The 23009-nt window shown below is 44.5% G+C and overlaps 1 protein-coding gene across 1 annotated transcript in view; it reads right to left on the bottom strand.

Annotated features, from left to right (window-relative positions):
• LOC149221698 (Polyketide synthase, enoylreductase family protein) overlaps window positions 1-23009 on the bottom strand; it is a 374456-nt gene that overhangs the window by 107697 nt on the left and 243750 nt on the right. The window contains exon 10 of the mRNA XM_089385195.1: window positions 19976-20094. Coding sequence (XP_089241321.1) covers window positions 19976-20094 — 119 coding nt within the window. The remainder of the gene's footprint in view (window positions 1-19975; window positions 20095-23009) is intronic.

The raw sequence follows: 23009 nt of genomic DNA, 5'->3' as shown, positions 1-23009 counted from the left end.
ACAAGAGTACAAACCAAGACCATTCTTTCCGCCAAATTCCCCCACTGATCCATGTCCAGGAGTGTGCATGATAAGTAAGCAAAGATACCCAACTACATAATTAAAAGCCATACCTTTTGGGTTGGAAGGCCACCTTCAAACATACAATCATAACAGATGGGTGAGGAACCATAATGGTTGGCTCATGTGGCGGAGATGGTGGCACATCGAGCTATCTAGAGGATGCAAGGGGCTGATGTTTGTCGGCTAAGGACAACGACCTCCAAAAGAATATTAGAATGATGAAGAGAGAGAAAGACTTGCTCTTGCTTGGTGTTTAAAGGAGAAGTCGCGTCATCTTATTTATACATGTCAAAGGGGTTTGACAACCCAAGGGACATGTCCCTTCATTGGCTAGTTGACTTGACTTCTTTCTAGGCAGACTTGATTTAATAATATAAAAATTTACATAATACATCCAGGGCCGACTTGAAGACCCTTTAGTCATGTGGGAATACCTCTCGATGCTACACAAAAAATCAACACCTCTATCATTGACCTTGCCCTAATTGACACAATTGTCCAATTGGATAATGGCACTAGTCTAGTAGGTGTTGATCATTATAATTTTCTCTTTCTTCTTTATTTTATGGTAACTCGGGTTAGGGCTAGCTTAAAATTTGTATTTTATAGCAATTTTATGTCCATATGTTACTGCCCATTTTATGTCCATATGTTATTGCCCTATTGGAAGGGATTGCATTTAATAAATAATAAAAGGCAAAATCTAGCATTAATTGCATATTTTAACCCTAAAATTAGGGTTGACGTCTTGGTATTTATTGTTGTCATATGCATTTTCAGCCATTTAAAACCATTGTTTACTTAACCCTAGCTTGCCTCCTTCATAGTCTATTGGTCCTTTGTTGATGTTATTCCTTATAGGCTATTTTCTAAAGCTGCTATATGCCATTGTGTGCCCTAAATCTGCATATCTTACAAACCCTGAGTTATAACAACTCTCTTCTAAATTGTAAAGGTCTTTGGGAAGTGTACATGAACTTTAGGCAACTCTTATCTCAGCCTTTCAAGGCTTTGCTGGTACCTTTTCCTCCAATTATTAGACCTTGCATCACCATTGAGATTTCTTTAATTGAATATATTTCTAGTGATCTTTTGTAGGGAAAACTCCCTTGTGGGCTTAATTTCACCACTAAACAACTAGAGAAGCCACTGAGATGATAGTAGTGGCTCATCTCTTGTTACCATAAGACCTAGGTGGCCTAGTGGGGCTTTGCACTAGGCCTGCTAGATTTTGTGGTAATAGGCCCAACATTGTGCATTCCAATTGGTGCACTCTCCAACAAGCTATTAGTCAAATGCTCCTCTTCCACCATGGTATCCAATTGTCCTCATGCAAGGAATTACTCCTCTAACTATGTGCAACATGTCCTCTCATCTGCCCAATGCTCTTGTCATGCATGTCAATGTGGTCACTAAGCTCTAATGCTCCTCAACATGTGTCCAAGTGCATGACCAACATCCATGAATTATGTTACTCTGCCCAAGTATCCTCAAGTCAAATGTCCAACATTCAGGGTGCGCAACATATTGTCCCAAGCTCCCAAGGCTAAGTGCCCTACTCCCAAGAGCCTAGTGCTCCTACTAGGTAGATAACTCCCCCAATCAAACAACCAACTCCACCATTATAGGCACCTAATGTGTTAGACATCAGACCAATTAGGGTAACAAACTCGTAGCTAAGGGCACGATGTTGGCACTCTAACGAAGGTCAAGCATCCACCCAAATTGAGCCATCTATTGTCCATCACTCATCGCCAAGTGTTGGGTGAAAAAACTTTTGGAGTAACACCAAAAGATGACAAATCTAAAGTACAAATTTTCCTAGGTTGAGATGTCGAGCCATTGCCACTTGCTCCAAGTATTCAGGATACAATCAAATTACTGTAATCCTTAATCCCTATTGAGATAGGAGATCTAAATTTGGGTATTTCAAGAAAGAACTCTGTATCATATCTTGCTCCTTAATTCCCACCCAGGATTGCACATGATACTACCTTTATTTGGAAACTCCTCTCTCAATACTACCCTATGAAAACTTTTGAGGGACTTCATAGTGGTTAATGAGGGAGCTTGATATCATTGTCTTTCAATAGTTTTAAATCACTTACTGGTGTATCCTCTCTAAAGATTCTAGAGCATTATCATTAAATGTTTTGGTCTCTCTAACTTGCATTTTATATCTAGCTCAAAGAGAACATAGGCTCACCCTCGAGATACATAATGGATTTGACAGTCCCATTAGAAGCTTTTACAACATTTATAGGCATTAGCAACAGTACTACATATACAATTTTAACCCAGAGGAAGAAATCAGAATCTAAGACTACTTGCAGCTTAGCATCCCATGGAAAGAAAAATAGAATTTGGCACAGATCAAAAATTAGCTTATGCAGATTGAGATGCAAAACAGGGAGTTGGATTGAAACCTAGGAAAAGAAGACATGCCAGATGTGCGTGTGAAAGGACTAGTGGACCACAGTTGGGCAATAGCATTCCAAGAAGGTGTGAAAATTCTATCACTGCAACAGCTAATTTACTTTACCTACTTATTTTCCAATAAGTTATTTATGAAAATCCTTCAATAAACATTCAAAAAAATTCTGCTGCAGATATCACACCATAATACAGAAACAAACACATGCACAAGAATCAACACATCAACACAGATATTTTGGACAACAGTCCTTGGAAAAACCCAATGTGGAAAACCGGTGCAGCAAGGGAGGGTTTTATTATTCAGCAATTCTTCATTACAATAGGGTGCCAAACTAGCTTACCCATCAGAGAGAAAATTCTCCAGTACTTCTCCCAGTCTCAACGTCAACCTCGTTGAACTCTGCATAGCTCCCAGACACTATTTGTCAACCCCTGCCTCTCTGCGTCAGCACTGGGCCTCTCTGCGTCACCCACGCAGGCCAGTGACTGCACACTTTGTTGCCTCTACGTCTGCCTCTCCAACCTCTGCGCTGGTCTTCTGGTGTTGTTCCCAACTCTTTGTTCTGTACTTGCTACCTCCTGCTGCTCTCCAGACCACTAGTTCGGATTTCTCAGCTAACCCTGCTCCAGAAATCGAACTAACTAGTCTCCCTCAGTATGTTCTCTAACTGACCCTCAAGCCTCTTCTTATACTTTTCTCGTTGGTCCATCAACAACCAAGATTAAATCTCTAATCAATGACCAAGATTAGATTTGGCTTGATCCATGACTTTTGGACCCTTCTAACCCAGTTTTATATTAATACCCATTAATATTTTATTTTTCCTAAGTTTAGACTTACAAACTCTATTAAAAATATTAATTATTTCAATATCTCCCAAACTGGTTAGAATCTGCCCAAACCATTTATGGGTCTTGGAGATCTCATGTGCTTTAGCCTCTCCACCAAGTTTCATGGCTAGAGCACATCCGATGCTACCCCAAATCAACACTCCCTCTTAGCGAGGACCATGCTCTAGTAATACTCCTCACTAAGTATCACACAGATCATCTGGCACCGGTACCTGTGTTGATGCTAGGCCTTCCCACACAACATCCTCTGCACTATTGCATCCTATACTGTTGCCCATGGCCATGCCATTGCCACTACTGCATCCGTATGACAACTCCCTCTGCATCTGTGTTGCTGGTGGTCCCTTCTCCCAACACTACATCTGCACTGCAACTCCCTCTCTATCCGTGCTGTTGTTGGTCCTTCTTCCCAACACTGTATCTGCACTGCAATCTCAACCCCATTTCTGCTACTGAAATAGATTCTTTATCATCCCCATCTTTCCCCTGAAATAATCAAACTTTGTTCTTCCAAGGGCCTTGGTGAGGATGTCTGCCACCTGTTCTCCTGTAGGAGTGTAGCTCAACTGTGCAGCTCCTCGTTGGACACAGTCTCTGACAAGGTGACACCGGATATCAATATGCTTTGACCGATCCTGAAATACGGGATTCTCAGAGAGCTTGATGCAACTCTTATTATCACACATGATCCTAGTGGCCTCCATTTTTCTTTTGAATAGGTTCACAAGCAGTTTTCTAAGCCATATGGCCTCACACGAAGTTGTGCTCGTCGTCATATATTCTACCTCAGATGAGCTCAGAGCCATGAAGTTCTGTTTCCTACTGCACCAGGAGGTCATTCCTGATCCAATGTTGAAACAGTATCCAGAGGTACTTTTCCGATCCACTGAACTTCCTTCCCAATCTGCATCAGTAAATCCATTCAATCTGATATCCTTACTCCTGGTGTACAAGAGTCCATAATCGACTATTCCCTGTAAATACCTAAGAACATGTTTGGCTATTGCCCAGTGCACCCTCTTCGGCTCCACCATGAACTAACTGAGGGTGTTAACAGCGTAGCAAATGTCTGGCCTAGTATTGACCAGATACATCAAGGACCCTATGAGTTCCCTGTATAAGGTGGGATCAACATCCTTGTCTTCTGATCCATAAATCTTCTTCCAGTTGGTAATCATTGGAGTAGCCATGGGTCTACAGTCGTCCATCATGAATCTCTTTAGGATTTTTGTAGCATATCTCCCTTGCCCAAAGAAGATCTCTCCCTTTTGCTACCAAACTTCCAACCCTAGGAAATAATGCATTCGTCCCAAATGCTTCATATCGAATTCTGTGGCTAGATTCTTCTTGCAGTCCCCGATGAGCCTGGATGATCCTGTTAGAAAGAGATCATCCACATATAACACTAGGATTAGCGGCTCATTCTCTACAACCAAATAGTAGAGATTTGGATCTGCATCACTCTTGACTAATCCCATCTTCTGTAAGTAGCCATCGATTCGACCATACCATGCTCTAGGTCCCTGTTTCAACCCATACAAGGCTTTCTTCAACCTGCATACATGAGACTTCTTCTCATGTGTCTCAAAGCCCTCTGGTTGTTCAATGTATACCTCTTCTTCTATCACCCCATTCAGAAATGTCGTTTTGACATCCATCTAATGAATCTCCCACCCCATTTGTGCTGCAAGAGATATCACGTTTCTAATAGATGTATACCTGGCTACCGAGGCGAAGGTCTCTTCGTAGTCAATTTCTTCCTTCTGAGCATACCCCTTAGCCACAAACCTGACTTTATATTTCTCAACACTACCGTCTGCAGCGTATTTGATCTTGTAGATCCATCTCGAACCTACCACTGATCTATCTTGAGGCCTTGGCACTACCTCCCAGACATCGTTCACCATTATGGAGTTGTACTCATCTACCATTGCATCTAGCCAAACATGATGTTGAGTTGCCTCTTGGAAACTGGTAGGCTCCTCATCTTGAGCTACTATTGGAATTTCTAAGTCTAACCCGTTAGAAACCCTTCATGTACTTTACTGATTTATTCCTACCTACTTGTTCTACTAATTAACAAGTTATTTACCACGTAAACACTGGAAATAAATACAAGTACATACTCAACATATTACAAATCATCAACTGAAGGAAATAGAAATAAGCACACAAATGACATCGTTGTTTTTGGACTAACGTCCGCGGAAAAACCCAATGCGGGAAAACCGGTGCAGCTATCTGAGGGTTTGATTTATTAAGCAGTTTCAGAATACAATCTGGTTGCCAAATCTGGCTCACCCAACAAAGAAAAATCTCGGCAATAGTACCTCTCTACTCGGAAGCAGATATTTTAGCTGAAACCCCGGATAAACATTCCGGCAGCTCCACAACACCAATCTGCCCCACGAAACCCCAGCGTCAGCCTCTAGGGACTGCGTCAGCTCTCTCTGGCCCAGCGTCACTCTGGCTTGGCCTGCATCAAACTCTGGAGGCACTGCGTCAGTCCTCTGGCCCTCTGGGTCACTCACGCTGGCCCTCTAAGGCACTGCACAACACTTGGCTGCCTCTGCGTGAGCCCTGGCTGCCTCTACGTGAACCCTTGGCTGGTTCTGCATCCCTCTCTCCGACTACTGCGTTGATCCTCTCGGTGCTATCTCTGCCTCTTTGCTTCTGTATTCACTGCACCTCAGCTACAACTCTGATCATTCCCTCAACTTTCTCAGCAAACCCAGCCCCACAAAGTCGAAATCTTGATCTCTTGGTGTGTTCTCCAAGTGACCCTCAAGCCTCCTCTTATACTATTCTTGTTGACAAATCAATGGCTGAGATTAAGTCCCTAATCAACAGCTAAGATTAGATCTAGCTTGATCCATGACTTTTGGACCATTCTAACACAATTTTATATTAATTCACATTAATATTTTATTTTCCCTAAGTTTAGACTTAGGGACTCCATTAAAAATATTAATTATTTTAATATCTCCCAAACTGTTTAGAATCTGCCCAAACCCTTTCTGGATATTGGAGATCTCATGTGCCTTAGCCTCTCCACCAATTTTCGTGGCTAGAGCACATCCAATGCTACCCCAAATCAACACTCCCTCTTAGCGAGGACTGTGCCCTAGCAATACTCCTCACTGAGTATCACCTTGATCATCTGGCATCGGTCCTTGTGTTGATGCTAGGCCTATTGCCCATCATCTGCACTTTTGCATCCTGTACTGCTACCCATGGCCCTGCCACTGCCACCGCTACATCCGTACTGCAACTCCCTCTCATCCTGTTGCATCGTGCTGCCCATAGCACTGTCACTGCTAACTGCTGCACTGCAACCCAGTTACTGAGTAACTGATCTCCCAACTCTAACATCTCTATCAGGCTAGAGACACCCATGATGCTAAAGCTCCCTCTGTCGCTAACAAGTGATCCCACTCTGACCTCTGTGCTGCTGCAACAACTCCTTGCATCTCGCATCGTTGCACACCTCTTTGTGCCATCCTACACTAGTGCAACACTACCGTACTTCTCGCACTGCTGCCTCACGCTGTCCTGGAAATCCTGCACTGTAGCTCCCTCTGTCGCTCCATCCGCATCAATCTCTGCTGACATCCACCATTACTGCTACTCTTCAGGGCTCCCGTAGCAAGGTCTAATCCAAGAGGCTGGATACCTCGAGGATCCTGCCCCTCATCGCTTGTAGTCCGTCTGACTACAGCTCGATGTCTCCCCACTTCTGCTCAAGTGGCGTGTGTGCACTCACGGCACAGTCATCCTCTGTATCCACTTCCTTCTCTGCCCTTGCTGGCGCACCCTTGGTCTCGGAGACCTCTGCCTTGCTCTTCTTCCTTGGACACTGGGTCGCATAATAACCTAGCTCCCCACAGTGGAAGCATTTGACCTTGGAGAGGTCCTTCTTCCGTTTCTCCTGCTTTCCCTCAGATGCTAGGGCAACATCCACCTCCTCCTCTTTCTTGATTCTGATGCCCTTGCCGCTGCTTCTCGCCTTGCTAAGCCTTCTAATCTCTTCTTGGCGAACAACAACCCACATTTCCTCCCAATCTAGAAGGGTCGCCCTACCCAATATGCTCTGGACAAACACTTCCCCGTCTTCTGACACTGTGTTTATGGCTGTTATCACCATCAATTCTTGATTCAGCGTGGCCCATATGGAAGTCAGCGAATCTCGGATCTCCTTCAATCAACCAAGAAAGGGGTCGATCTGTTCTCCCTTCTGCATCTGGTATGATCGCAACTGATTTTCTAGTAACATCCTTCTCTGCACAGAAGTATGCTGGTACAATTTCTTTAGGGCCTCCCACATCTCATTTGCCATGTCGTTTTTGGCAATATGTGGTACCACATGGTCCTTGACCCCGTCAAGAATGATGCTCTTGGCCCTCGCCATTGCCTCCTCGTACTTGTCGTTAACAACTGGGTCAACTGGGATAGTTATCATCCTCAAGGCGAAGTGCTTGACACGATTTCTATCTAGAACGGATAGGATTATGGCCTTCTAGACTACGAAGTTTGAGGCTCTGTCCAGTCTGTCTTGGTCTCTTACCCCGTTCACTGCCATCGTGCGGCTCCTCTACTTCCCTCCTAGAAGTTCACGGCGTGACTCCCTATGAGCATCGATTTCCCTCCTGGAAACCCTTTTGCCAATGTTGAGATGCCCCCACTCCGATCGTTAGTGCACCTACACCACTGATCCAGATTTCTCGGCTAGAAACCCTCGATAGCAATTCCCTCCTTGACATTTCCGTGTTAGGTATTGTTCTGACTACAATACCCCACCAACTCCACTCTGCAACTTACCCACAGCCTCCTAAAGCCCAGCAAACTGAAGGTTAGAGCTCCTAGGCTCTATGCAATCTTCGCACCGGCAAATCAGCTTCCTCAACCAACTGCGTCAGCCCTCCTGGCCTCTGCGTGGCTCTGCGTGAGCCTCTCTTTGCCTCCCTCAGCCTCTGTCTTGCCTCTTCCTGGCTCGAACTTGATGACGCTGGCACTGCGTCACCCCTTCCTTGCTGCTTCTCTGCTAGGAACAGCTTCTGTCACTCAGGACCGCTGTTTTCTATTGTTGCTGCTCTGCTGGGCTGATGTCCTCAATTCTCCTGTGATCTGCAACCACCCTCTAATACCATGTTGGAATTTTTAAGTCTAACTCGTTAGAGACCCTTCATGTACTTTACTGATTTATTCCTACCTACTTGTTCTATTAATTAACAAGTTATTTACCATGTAAATACTGGAAATAAATACAAGTACATGCTCAACACATTACAGATCATCAACTGAAGAAAACAGAAACAAGCACACAAGTGACACCATTGTTTTTGGACTAATGTCCCCAGAAAAACCCAATGTAGGAAAACCGATGCAGCTATCTGAGGGTTTGATTTATTAAGCAATTTCAAAATACAATCTGGGTGCCAAATCTGGTTCACCCAACAGAGAAAAATCTCGGCAGTAGTACCTCTCTACTCAGAAGCAAATATTCCCGCTGAATTCCTAGATAAACACTCTGGCAGCTCCACAGCTCCAATTTGCCCCAAGAAACCCCAGCGTCAACCTCTAAGGGCTGCGTCAGCTCTCTCTGGCCCAGCGTTAGCCCAGTGTCACTCTGGCTTGGCCTGCGTCAACCTCTGGAGGCACTGCGTCAGTCCTCTGGCCCTCTGAGGCACTGCGCAGCACCTGGCTGCCTTTGCATGAACCCTTGGTTGGTTCTGCGTCCCTCTCTCCGGCTACTTCGTTGATCCTCCCGATGTTATGTCTGCCTATCTACTTCTGTATTCACTGCCCCTCAGCGGCAACTATGATCACTCTCTCAACTTTCTCAAAAAGCCCAGCCCAAAAAGTCAAAATCTTGATCTCTTGGTGTGTTCTCCAAGTGACCCTCAAGCCTCCTCTTATACTTTTCTCGCTGACAAATCAACAGCCAAGATTAAGTCCCTAATCAACAGCTAAGATTAGATTTGGCTTAATCCATGACTTTTGGACCATTCTAACACAGTTTTATATTAATTCACATTAATATTTTATTTTCCGGAAGTTTAGACTTAGGGACTCCATTAAAAATATTAATTATTTTAATATCTCCCAAACTGTTTAGAATCTACCGAAACCCTTTCTAGGTATTGGAGATCTCATGTTCCTTAGCCTCTCCACCAATTTTCGTGGCTAGAGCACATTCGATGCTACCCCAAATCAACAACTACTAATGCCTAATATCTATCTGGCTATTTTCGCTACCTCTTATTGTTTCTTGGCGCACAGATCAAGTCCTCTGCATCTCGCAAAATCTGAAGAAGTTCCTTGCTAGTTCTTCCTCTGCCAACAGGTGCTTCTGTTAGCTCCTCCTCATCCTATGAATCTCCTTGACCCGAGAAAGAATTCTTTACTTCTGTTGGTTGAAGAGGTTTAACCAATGGCTCCTCTTTTGACTGCTCCTCGAAAGGCATTTCACGAGATTTTCTGAAAGCCCTATCCTCCATGAACTTCACATCTCGTCGAACCACTACCTTCCTGCTTCCTAGAAGATAGATTCTGTAAGCCTTAGCATTATCACTATATCCCACTAAATATCCTTTTTCCGCAGTTTGATCCAGCTTTTTCCTCTTTTCCTTGGGTACACAGCAATATGCTAAACTCCCAAATATCTTCAAATGACTGACTTCAGGTGTCTTCCCTGTGAAAACTTTCTCTAGAGTAATCTTGCCCAATGCCCGATGAGGAGTCCTATTCTGAACATAGACTGTTGTGTTGCATGCTTCTGCCCATAGGAATTTTGGCATATCCTAATCATACATCATGGCCCTAGCTGCTTCTACAATAGTCTTGTTCTTCCTTTGTGCTACTTCATTCTGCTCCGGATTGTAAGGAGTTGTCCACTTTCTTCTGATGCCCTCCTTAGCGCAAAAATCAATGAAGTCTTGTAATATTCCTAATTAGCCATGGCTAATTGGAATATTCAATTTTGCCCAATTTTTGCCTTCTATAGTTATTTATAAATAAAAAAAGTGAGGACGGGGGACATAACTCACTTTAAGAATAAAAAGTCACTTCCTAGTAGCACAACGTTGTGACTTAAGGAGGAGCCAAGGGGGCCAAAGGGGGACGCAGAAATGGGGCCCACGCAGACACATGGAGGGACTGCGCAGGAGGGAAGAACACATGGCAAGAGGGGAATCACGCAGGAGGAGGTGAGCCTAGGGATTGTGAGAGGCAGAGGCTATAAAATAGAGAGAGGCCCCCTCATTTTGGACCATTCAGTTATGTGCATTTGGAGCTAGTCGTTTCGACTTCTGAGCACGCTGGCTGTTTAGCTAGTCTGCAACATTGTTTAGTGCATCGAGTGTCTCCGTTCGGAGATCTCACCCTTAGCCTCGGGGGACTTCGAGTGCTTGCTCGGGAAAGGTATTTCCTTTGGTGTTTCAGCAGTAGTTTCATCAGCATTCCAGCAGCAGTTTTAGCAGCGTTTTGGAGGACTGCGCAGCACTGGGAGAGGGACGCAGTTCTTTTTAGTTGTAGTGCTGGATTGGGGTTTTGCAGGTGGATTTATGCTGGGAGATTGAGCAGGGGTCCAACTCTTGTCTCATTGGAGAATTTTTGGCAGGGTTTCAGGCAGTGTTTCAGGCAAAGTTTAGAGGGGTTTTCTTCAGTCACAGCGCAGGGCATTGAGAAACTGCGCAGAACCCCAAGAGGGCATTTTTCAGGGGTCGGCCACTCTAGGAAAGCTTTTTGGGTTTTTCTGGGTTTCTTGAGTAGAGCCCGAATCTAGAGTTTCAGCTTTTTCCGAGGAGGGGAGAAACCCCAAATCATCATTTGCTTCCTAGTAGCAGCAGCAGCACAGCAACAGCATCCACGCAGAGAGGCCATTCTTGTCATTCTGAGAGTATTTCTTCACTTGCCTTGTGCAAGTCGAGGTGCCATCTGTCTAGTCACCTTTTGTACTCATTTTATTGCTTAGTATAATAAAATGGCTTAGCATTTCTCACTGCATTTCTTGTGTATCTACTTATATTTCCTGTTTACATTATTATATGCTGCTCCACTGTTATTTTATCACTTCTGGGTTATTATATCATTTGCACATATTTGGTTGGAGTTTTTGCTAGGGTTTGGGGAATATTCTGGGTTAAGAATATTACAATGGTATTAGAGAACAAATCTGGTTCAGCCTGTGGAGCTAGCAATCTTTGACACCAGGGGAAAAACCCTACATTTGTTACAGAGGTAGGAGGTACAGATACACTGGACGTATGTTGGAGAATACCTACGGGGAGGGAGAGTGTGTTCCTGTGGTGGACGCAGAACAGGAGGAGCCTGTGGTAGACGCAGAACAGAGAGAGCCAGTAGTGGACGCAAAATAGATGGCCGACGAGGACGGGAAGAGATTTGCAAATATGCTCCTCAAATCAGTGCAGGATCTGCCAAGGCAGATTGAGGTGATGGGGCAAAATTCACGGCAGTAGAGGCCAGACAGCGTGAGAGCCCACGAGTTTTTCAGATTGGTGAGGGATCAGATGCATCCCATCACTTGCCAGAGTAGCGTGATACTGCGCAGTAGGTGGCCTCACATGCCCCTACACGCTCTACCATGCCCACTTTCTTAGGAGCAGACATGGGGGCTGTAGCCCAGCAGGAGGCAGAGCCCGGACATATGGGCGATTATTTTGCAGAGTAACAGGCCTATGGGCAGGAGTTCAGGGAAGCCCTCTCATTCAGAGATTTTGTTCAGCTCCAGCGGGATAGCAGACCCCGCAACCATCACAAAGGGTACCAGCATTACCATGATGGCGACACCCACCGTGCAGCGAGTAGATTCCACTTGCCTACGTTTGATGGCTCATCAAACAGCTCAGCAAAGTCTTGGGTGGAGAAGCTGGACATTTATTTCCAGCTTAACCAGATGTCGTAGGCAAAGGCCATCAAGGTGGCAACATTGCATTTGGATGGCGAGGCCCAGGATTGGTAGTTTCATGGGATGGTTACATTGGGGCACTCCACAGTGACGACATATGCCGAGTTTACCAGGAGACTGATGGAGCGATTTGATCGGAGGGATCCAAAGCAGCATTTCGTTGAGCTGACGAAGCTCAAACAGGCAGGGAGCCCAGAGACCTACATTACAGATTTCTTGAGGGTCTCCGTGATGGTGCCAGACCTATCCACGGCACGGAGGGTCTATATGTATGTTGAGGGGTTAGCAGAGCCACTTCGGGGTTTAGTCCGATCCACTAAACTAGCCACACTCCAAGACGCTATCAGCAGGACCCGAGACTTACAGGATGTTTTACCCAGGACCCGAACACCTTACCCCCAGAGACAAACTTTTCAGTCTAAGGGGAAGGATGTGAGGATTCCTTCTCCAAAGGGGAATCCAGGACGAGTACAGCTTGACAACGATGCCAAGAGAGAGCTGAAGAAGAAGTGGTTATGCTTCACCTGTCAGGAGCCATGGGCATCAGGACATAGATGTGCTATTGGCAAAGCACATTTTATTGAGGTCTTCTCCGATAGCAGTGGAGAAGAGGATGACGAGGAGGATGTGGAGGTAGGAGATATCCATGCCATATAGGGACTTTTGCCACCTCCACGCCTAGCAGAAGGTGGTGCATCTTTTGCACCCACCGGAGGGGCCCTTGCAGCGTTGCGAGGAGTTCCCAAGTATCTGACGCTACGCGTACGAGGGACAGTACGTGGCCAACGCGTATCAGTTTTGGTTGACAGTGGGGCAACCCACAACTTCATTGATGCACAGATGATTGAGCGGAGAGGTATTCAGACAGAGAGCTTCGATGGGTTTTTAGTATTGGTCCCAGGAGATCAGACCATGACTTGTGCTCATTATGTTCCGGAGCTTTCAGTGACGATGGACACCTACACATTGACTGACCACTTTTTCGTGGTCGATATTCCGGACACCAACATGATACTGGGTGTTCAGTGGCTTATTACTCTAGGGAAGGTCACGACGGATTGGAAGACCCCAGAGATGGAGTGGGATGATGAGAAGACAGGGAGGCATGAGAAGATACTGGGACAGCACACATATCCGCCTCAGACTGTGTCGGCTCATCGGATGGAGGCAGTCTTCTGCAAGGGAGACATAGAGTGGGCAGTGGAGTTGTGTGCATCAAACGCAGGGACTACAGGGCAGACGATACATCCAGAGATCCAGTCCATCCTTGATCGGCATGCCATAGTGTTTGGAGAGATTCCACCAAGACAGCCACCGGATCAGGGGTTTGAGCACACTATCAAGCTTAAGCAGGGCATCCAGGCAGTGATCACCACCCCCTATAGGCACCCCAAGGCTTATTGGGACAAGATTGAGCGGGCTATCCAGGAGTTGCTGGCTCTTGGGCACATTCAACCGAGCACGAGTCCTTTTGATTCTTCTGTGGTGTTGGTGAAAGTACATTGAGGATGTGCATAGACTACAAGGCCCTAAACAAGAAGACCCTGAAGAACAGGCACCCCATACCCAGGATTGATAAGTTGATGGACAAGTTGAGGGGAGCATGATTCTTCTCAAAGATTGATTTGAGATCTGGGTACCATCAGATTCGCGTGAGGGAGCAGGACATTCCCAAGACCGCCTTCAGGTGTCACTATGGGCACTTTGAGTTCTTGGTGATGCCTTTTGGGCTAACCAACGCCCCTGCTACATTTCAGTCCTGCATGAATCACATCTTCCATGGTCACCTGAGGAAGTTTGTGTTGGTATTCTTTGATGACATTCTCATTTAGAGCAGGACTTGGGAGGAGCATCTCCGACACATTGAGATGGTATTGCATATCTTACAGGAGCAGCAATTCTATGCCAAACTCTCCTAGTGTGAGTTTGGGTTGATGGAGATGTTGTATCTGGGACACATCATAGGAGTCGATGGAGTGAGAGTCCACGGGGAGAAGATCAGGGCCATCAGAGAATGGCCAGAGCCGAGAAATGTGACGGAACTTCGAGGATTTATTGGCATTTGTACTTACTACCGGAAGTTCGTCAAATGTTTCTCACAGCTTGCCGCACCACTGACAGATTTGACGAGGAAGGGGGCTTTCAGTTGGTTAGATACAGTGCAGCGAGCCTTTGACAGGCTCAAGGAGGTTATGAGCAGCTGCACAATGCTTGCATTGTCAGATTTTACGCAGCCTTTTGTTTTGGAGTGTGATGCGTCGGGAGAGAGGATCGGCGCAGTGTTGATGCAGGGAGGTCACCCTATAGCCTTTGAGAGTCGGAAGCTCCTTCCGCGCGGGAGGTTGTATTCTCTATACGACAAGGAGATGCTAGCCATCATGCATGCATTGGTTAAGTACTGGCAGTATCTGGTGGGTAATAGGTTCAGGGTACGGACTGATCACAACAGCCTCAAGTTCTTTTTGGAGCAAAAGCAGCGACAGGAGAGGCAACAGAAGTGGATCAGCAAGATCTAAGCATATGACTTTGACATTGAGTATGTCAAGGGTAAGAACAACATGGTAGCAGATGCCCTTTCACGTAGACTAGCCACATTGTCCCTTATGAGCTTGGATACAGACTGGAGGGCTCGACTCTTAGTAGAGTACTCCAAGGACAAGTTTGCATGTGAGGTTCTGGATGGGCAGGTGGCAGATGATAGGTACAGGGTGATCGATGAGATCATCTATTACAGGGACCGGATCTTCTTGACTGAGGGGTCTCACCTCAAGAAGAAGATACTCCAAGCATCACATGATTCACCGTTGGCAGGACATCAGAGGTTTACCAAAACCTACAAGGCCATTAGGGAGAGGTTCTCATGGAAGGGCCTCAAGGAGGATGTACTCCAGCACATCCGGGAGTGCGATGTTTGCCAGAGGAACAAAGGAGAGATGAGCCATCCCGCGGGATTATTGCAGCCTCTTCCCATTCTGGAGGGAAAATGGGAGAGTATTTCGATGGACTTCATCATAGGGTTGCCCATGGTACAGGGCAAGGATTGCATCTTTGTCGTCATTGACCGACTGACAAAGTACGCACACTTTTTTGCCATATCCACACACTATACAGCAACACAGGTGGCTGAGCTGTTATTTAGAGAGATCTTCAGACTACATGGTCTTCGTAAGACCATCATCAGTGATAGGGGCAGCCGTTTCCTAGGCGGGTTTTGGCAAGAGATTTTCCAGTTGGTGGGGACAAAGTTGACACCGAGTACCAGTTATCACCCACAGACAGATGGGCAGACAGAGATAGTTAACAAGTGGCTAGAGGGCTACTTGCGTAACTATGTCAGTGGGCAGCAGCGAGCATGGTTGAGGTGGCTGCATCTAGGGGAGTACTGCTACAATACTTCGCATCACATGTCCATTGGTATGTCACTGTTTTATGCCTTATATGGGTATCATCCTTTATCTTTTGTTGACGCGATGTTTGGTGATAGCAAGGCTCCCAGAGCCAAGATATGGATCCAAGAGAGTCAGGATATTCTCCGAGCTCTCAAGGATAACATGGCTACAGCACAGAACCAGCAGAAGTTGTATGACGACAGGGGTCGGGTGGAGAGACAGTTCGAGGTAGGGGACATGGTCTACCTACGGTTACAACCATACCGACGTCACTAAAGTAGAAGGGGGCTAAGAAGCTTAAGCCCCGCTTTTATGGGTTGTACAGGGTGATACGTAGGGTTGGACAAGTTGCATATGAGTTGGAGCTGCCCCAAGGCAGTAAGATTCATAACGTTTTCCATGTATCATGCCTAAAAAGGGCATTGGGGCAGCAGGTGACACTGACAGATGAGCTACCACCCATGGATGACTAGGGGAATTTGGTATTGCAGCCAGAGGCTATTATTGATACCAGGGAGAGGCAGCTACAGAGTAGGACGGTCCAGGAATTCTTGGTGACGTGGAAGAATTTGCCGAATGAGGATGCCACTTGGGAGAGTGAGAAGATCTTGCAGCATCCATCACTTCAGTTGCTTGAGGACAAGCAACATTGTGCCGGGAGAGACTGTAATATTCCTAATTAGCCATGGCTAATTGGAATATTCGATTTTGCCCAATTTTTGCCTACTATAATTATTTATAAATAAAAAAAGTGAGGACGGAGGACATACCTCACTTTAAGAATAAAAAGTCACTTCCTAGTAGCACAACATTGTGACTTAAGGAGGAGCCAAGGGGGCCAAATGGGGACACAGAAATGGGGCCCACGCAGACACATGGAGGGACTGCGCAGGAGGGAAGAACACATGGCAAGAGGGGAATCACGCAGGAGGAGGTGAGCCTAGGGATTGTGAGAGGCAGAGGCTATAAAATAGAGAGGAGCCCCCTCATTTTGGACCATTCAGTTATGTGCATTTGGAGCTAGTCGTTTCGACTTCTGAGCATGCTGGCCGTTTAGCTAGTCTGCAGCACTGTTTAGTGCATCGAGTGTCTCCGTTCGGAGATCTCACCCTTAGCCCCGGGGGACTTCGAGTGCCTGCTCGGGCAAGGTATTTCCTTTGGTGTTTCAGAAGTAGTTTCATCAGCATTCCAGCAACAGTTTTAGCAGCGTTTTGGAGGACTGTGCAGCACTGGGAGAGGGACGCAGTTCTTTTTGGTTGTAGTGCTGGATTGGGGTTTTGCAGGTGGATTTATGCTAGGAGATTGAGCAGGGGTCCAGCTCTTGTCTCATTGGAGGATTTTTGGCAGGGTTTCAGGCAGTGTTTCAGGCAGAGTTTAGAAGGGTTTTCTTCAGTGGCAGCACAGGGCATTGAGGAACTACGCAAAACCCCAAGAGGGCATTTTTCATGGGTCAGCCATTCCAGGAAAGCTTTCTGGGTTTTTCTGGGTTTCTTGAGTAGAGCTTGAATCCAGAGTTTCAGCTTTTTCCGAAGAGGGGAGCAGCCCCAAATCATTATTTGTTTCCTACAGCAGCAGCATCCATGCAGAGAGGCCATTCTTGTCATTCTGAGAGTATTTCTTCACTTGCCTTGTGCAAGTCGAGGTGCCCTCTGTCTAGTCACCTCTTGTACTCATTTTATTGCTCAGTATAATAAGATGGCTTAGCATTTCTCGCTGCATTTCTTGTGTATCTGCTTATATTTCCGGTTTACATTATTATATGTTGTTCCACTGTTATTTTATCACTTTTGGGTTATTATATCATTTGCACATATTTGGTTAGAGCTTTTGCTAGGGTTTGAGGAATATTCTGGGTTAGGAATATTACAAGTCCTTATCGACATACTCTCCACCATTATCTAAGCGCAAAACTTTTATTTTCTTCCCAGTCAGATTCTCCACCAGAGCCTTGAACTCTTTGAATCGACAGGAAACCTCGTCCTTGGTTTCAGAAAATAAATCTAAGTTTTCCTTGAGTGGTCATCAATGAAGGTAAGGAAGTACTCGGCACCACTAAGAGCTTTAGTGGACATAGGTCCGCAGATATCTAAGTGTATCAATCCTAGTACACTCTTGGCCTTGTTTTTACTTCTAGGAAATGTTGCTTTGGCATACTTTCCTAGAGCACATCCTCTGCATACATCATCTTGTTCCGTACTAAGATCCGGAACTCCTGTTACAGTGCTCCTGAGAATTCTCAGAGCCCCATGGTGCAAATGTCCCATTCTTCTGTGCCATAGTTCGTTCAAATCCTTGTCTCCATGACTACCTATTAGTGCCATTGGTGATTCTAGTTGTAGTCTATACAACCTGTTACTTTTGATCCCGATCTGCACTTTCTTTTTCCAACTCGGATGTTTGACGTATACTTTCTCCTTGAGGAAAAAGACGACATAGCCTTTGCCTTGAAGTTGCGACACAGAAAGTAAGTTCATCCCCAATCATGGTACATGCAGCACATTGGTAGCACAGAACCGCTCTCCCGATTCTGTTTGAAAAGCTATGGTACCCCTCCCTACTGGAGTACACTTTGCCTTGTTCCCCATGGTGATCTGAAAGTTCATCTTCTCCTCCCGATAATCTGAGAAACATTCCCGGATTCCCGTCATATGCCAAGAGGCTCCACTGTCTATATACCATACCTCTGATGATGCAGAACTAGTCATACAAGCCACTTCTTCTTCTAGTTTAGAAGCCAACATAGAGAAATCGAAATCACTTTCCCTTGTGCATTTTTCTAAAAATCTGTGCAAGTCTCCTGACGTAGATGCCTCTGCATCATGGTTTCAACCCATAATTGATTTTCCCTTCCTGTCTCTGATTACTTGCTCTGATACCATGTGAAAATTCTATCACTACAACAATTGATTTACTTTACCTACTTATTTTCCAATAAGTTATTTATGAAAATCCTTCAATAAACATTAAAATAAATTCTGCTGTAGATATCACACCATAATACAAAAACAAACACATGCACAAGAATCAACACATCGACACAGATATTTTGGACAACAGTCCCCGGAAAAACCCAATGTGGGAAAACCGGTGCAGCAAGGGAGGGTTTTATTATTCAGCGATTCTTCAGTACAACAGGGTGCCAAATTGGCTTACCCATCAGAGAGAAAATTCTCCAACACTTCTCCCAGACTCAGCATCAGCCTCACTGACCTCTGCGTAGCTCCTAGACACTCTTCATCAACCCCTGCCTCTCTGCGTCAGCACTTGGCCTCTCTGTGTCACACACGCAGGCCAGTGACTGCGCAGTCTGTTGCCTCTGCGTTTGCCTCTCCAACCTATGCGCTGGTCTTCTAGTGTTGTTCCCGACTCTCTGTTCCGTACTTGCTACCTCCTGCTACTCTCCAGACCACTAGTTTGAATTTCTCAGCTAACCCCGCTCTAGAAATCGAACTGACTGGTTTCCCTCAGTATGTTCTCCAACTGACCCTCAAGCCTCTTCTTATAACTTTCTCGTTGGTCCATCAACAGCCAAGATTAAATCTCTAATCAACGGCTAAAATTATATTTGGCTTGATCCATGACTTTTGGACCCTTCTAACCCAATTTTATATTAATACTCCTTAATATTTTATTTTTCCTAAGTTTAGACTTAGGAACTCCATTAAAAATATTAATTATTTTAATATCTCCCAAACTAGTTAGAATTTGTCCAAACCATTTCTGGGTCTTGGAGATCTCATGTGCTTTAGTCTCTCCACCAAGTTTCATGGATAGAGCACATCCGATGCTACCCCAAATCAACAGAAGGTCATGTAGAGGACACATCAACGCAAGCCTTCAATGATGCCCACTAGAGAAAAGCTTAAGCTTCTACAGCAGGGAAGGAGACTTTTTCTTCGGAAAAAAGAACCAAATCCAGATGAGTAGTCCGGACTCCGAAGATGTCTTTGTACCACACTTTGCATTCTCCCTCATTTTATTCTCTTTTTTCATTTGTACTAAGAAAATGTTGCATTATATGTGAGTTTTTCCATCCCATAGGACAACTGACCTCATGGATGTTTTAATAAAACTCAAATTCAGATTCAGATTCTCTATCTGCAGAAAAAATTAGGCATGGGCTCAGTGCCCATTGCCACCCATTCATGCTCAATGCAATTTAAGTTAGTCCATCTCAAAGGATGAAATTCACATTCATGATAGATAGGTAGTTACATCGTAAAATCGTAAACAAGATGACCATATTTTGGATGGCATTGCTACAATTAATGCAAGTGTAATGGGGGCTTTTATAATGAACTTGACTTACATATATTTCAGTTGTCCATCCCTCACTAATCTTAGCAAGTAGTCTGTCATGGGTTTGAATTCATTCACTGTGTGCAAGTTCGTCCAATTCTGCATCCAGTATCCCCTTAAACGCAGATCCTGAGACAATTATTATAATATGCTTAGCAAATGAAATAGTAATGCCAAAATACAACCATAATAAGACAACTAATAATATTATACACAGAATAATGTAACTAGTAAGTAGTCTAACAGATCTTCTAGTGCAATAAAAAGCAGATATATCATGCTCAGAATCAAATAAGATGATTATAGCAGTGGACATGTACTTTTGAATAGAGTAAGTGTCAAGCATACAGGGGTCCTCCAAAACCTCTCTAGGTACTTGCTTAATTTATTAAGTGACTTCTATGATTATTTCCTAAGTTTAATTTAGAAAAAAACGTTAATTAATTAATTAATGTTGGCTGGTGGAATAAAGTTTTCTAAAGAAAAGTGAACTATTCGCTTTAGTGAATTAGATCTGATCTCTACCATTGATCTCAAGTGAGTTAGGTTTTAATCCTAGCCACCCATCACATTGGAGATTAGGTTTAGGGATTTAGCTCAATGAGAAATTATAAAATAAAGCCTAAGGAGAGGAGGAAGACACATGAAATCATTGAGTGACTTTCTCAGGTAAAGAGTGAGAGACTCAGGGCCAAGGAGAAAGAAGTGTTTGCAGCAGGAAATTCTGGAGAAGGAAACTTGTGGAGGCCAAGTTGTTGAGCATCAATTTTGCAAAAGATCGAGAACTAGCTAGCATGAGTTGAGGCTTGTGCAGGGGGGTCATATGAGTTACGGCTAGGCTGAGGTCGAGACGATCATCTAGCATGTGGGCCATACAAGGGAAAGCTAAGAGAGAGGAAGGCCAAGTTTGTAGATTGGGATTTTTGTGAAATTTCCACGAATGCAATAACTGGAAATTTACCTTCTAACTTATGCAGTTTATTTGTCTTCAGAAATATTATGACAAATAATGATAAATTCACTACTGCAATTCTTCACAAAAATGAAACACTAGAACTAAGAAAATAATGCACACACACCATATGTTGGCTACATCAGTGGTTGTCAAGGCTGTTGGCTGAAGAGATAACTAGGAGAAAAATTCTCTTATGGGATCACCCACTTTTGGTGGGTAAGACGCCTTTTACTTCTTTTTTATAATGCTTTGTAATTTGATGCATAGCTCAAGGATGAAAGCTTGCTCTTTATCATATAGGCATTTAATTTACCCCTTAAGATGAGGCAGTTTATTGCTCATCAAAGTTTGGGACATGCAAGGGATCCTTTTGATGAGATGGAGCATCAAGTGCTCAGGAACTAGGTGATGGCTAATGAGTAGGGTACAGTTCATGCTAGGTTTTTGCCCACGTGTTATCTTGTGTCCCAACTATATTTTTCTTTTTGACTTTTCTTTTTCTTTCATTGTGGCCATATTATGTTTTTTCAGTCTTTTAGTTGCATCAACTTCCAGGGCAATGTTTTTTGGCCTACTCAAGGATGTGGATAACAATGTGCAAATCCAAATAAACCAATGAAACTTAAAACCTTGGGAATGGAGATGGTATCATGGGATAATGGTGTGATATGAAAAATGTTAAGTATGGTAAAGGGAGAATGAGCACGCCATTTCAATCTAGGTCTTTTAAATAGTGCCCCTTCTATAACCCTAAGGCCTTAGGAAAGGTCCCACTAGACTAGGACGAAAGATTAACCCACTGGTAAGGCAAGAGAACAAGTTTACAGTGAAGATCGATCAATCATCTAGATCATCTCTTTATCCATATCAAATAACGAAAAAATTAAGTAAAAGTACTCGATTACAAAATGATCAAAGTACCTATTGAGTGGTAGTCTACCTTCATCCAAGAGGAAATGCCAAATGGTGAGAGGTGTAACACTGGTGCAAATAGTGAAGGAACCGCATATCATCATCATCAAGCAATGTGTAGGGCTACTGGTTGGTTGGCTATCCAAAATAGGAGAAAAAGTTCTCCTAGGGGGTTACTCATTTTGGTGATGTTACCCACCAAAATAGGTAACCCAATAGGAGAAAACTTTTCTCCTATTCTCGATAGCCAACCAGTTAACCACATAGCCAACAGCCACCTCTAACTGATGACATGCCAATATATCTCCACCATTTGCATCATCCATTTGCTTCTCACCCATCCGGCATAAGCACGTGGATGAAGGTGGACTTCCTCTCAAAAGGTATTTTAATCATTTTGCAATCGGGTGCTTATGCTTATTTGTATTTGGGCATTTGATATGGATTATGGGGTGATCCAGAAGAAGGATGGGCCTTGACCATGATCTTGTTCTCTCACCTTAAATGGGGGGTTAATCTTCGATCTTAGTACTAGTGCAATGGGACCTCCCCTAATGGTCTAATGGGTTTAGGAGGGGCACTACCTGGGAAGCCCTGACTAAGATAGTGTAGTTCTATCTATCCCTATATCATACTTAACACTCTCCATCATACATTACAAGCCCATATTTCATCTCCACTATTTTGGCTCAATTGACTATTGGTTCTTTGGGATTTGGCACCCATAAGTCCACATACCTGGGTAGGGCTCGGAAACTTCGCCCTAGGAGGTTGATGCAGCTAAAAGAAACAGAAAGAGCATATCATGGCCACAGCAAAATTAAAAGAAAGAGTATCAATATGCAAAATATGGTCAGGGACATACAAATTAGCACGTGGACAAAAGCATAGCATGAGCTCTACCTCACTCATATGGCTGTCACCCGGCTCCTGAGCACATGTTGCTCAATTACATCAAAAGAAAGAACCCTTGCATGCCCCAACCCCAATGAGCAACGAAATGACTCATCATTAAGGGATAAAACGACTACCACATCATTCAAAGCAAGCTCTAACCCTTGAGCTATGAGCAATAATACAAAGAAAAATCAAGAAAAAGTAAAAGGCGCACAATAGAGTTGGAAAAACAAAGCCCAAGTTGGTAAATCATGCATCCACGATTGCTCCCTCCTCACAT

Source organism: Pinus tabuliformis, chromosome Q (assembly GCF_031772625.1).
Source record: "Pinus tabuliformis cultivar Carrire ecotype Pingquan chromosome Q, CPIR1, whole genome shotgun sequence".
NCBI lineage: Eukaryota > Viridiplantae > Streptophyta > Pinopsida > Pinales > Pinaceae > Pinus > Pinus tabuliformis.
This window is presented reverse-complemented; position numbering and strand designations above follow the sequence as displayed.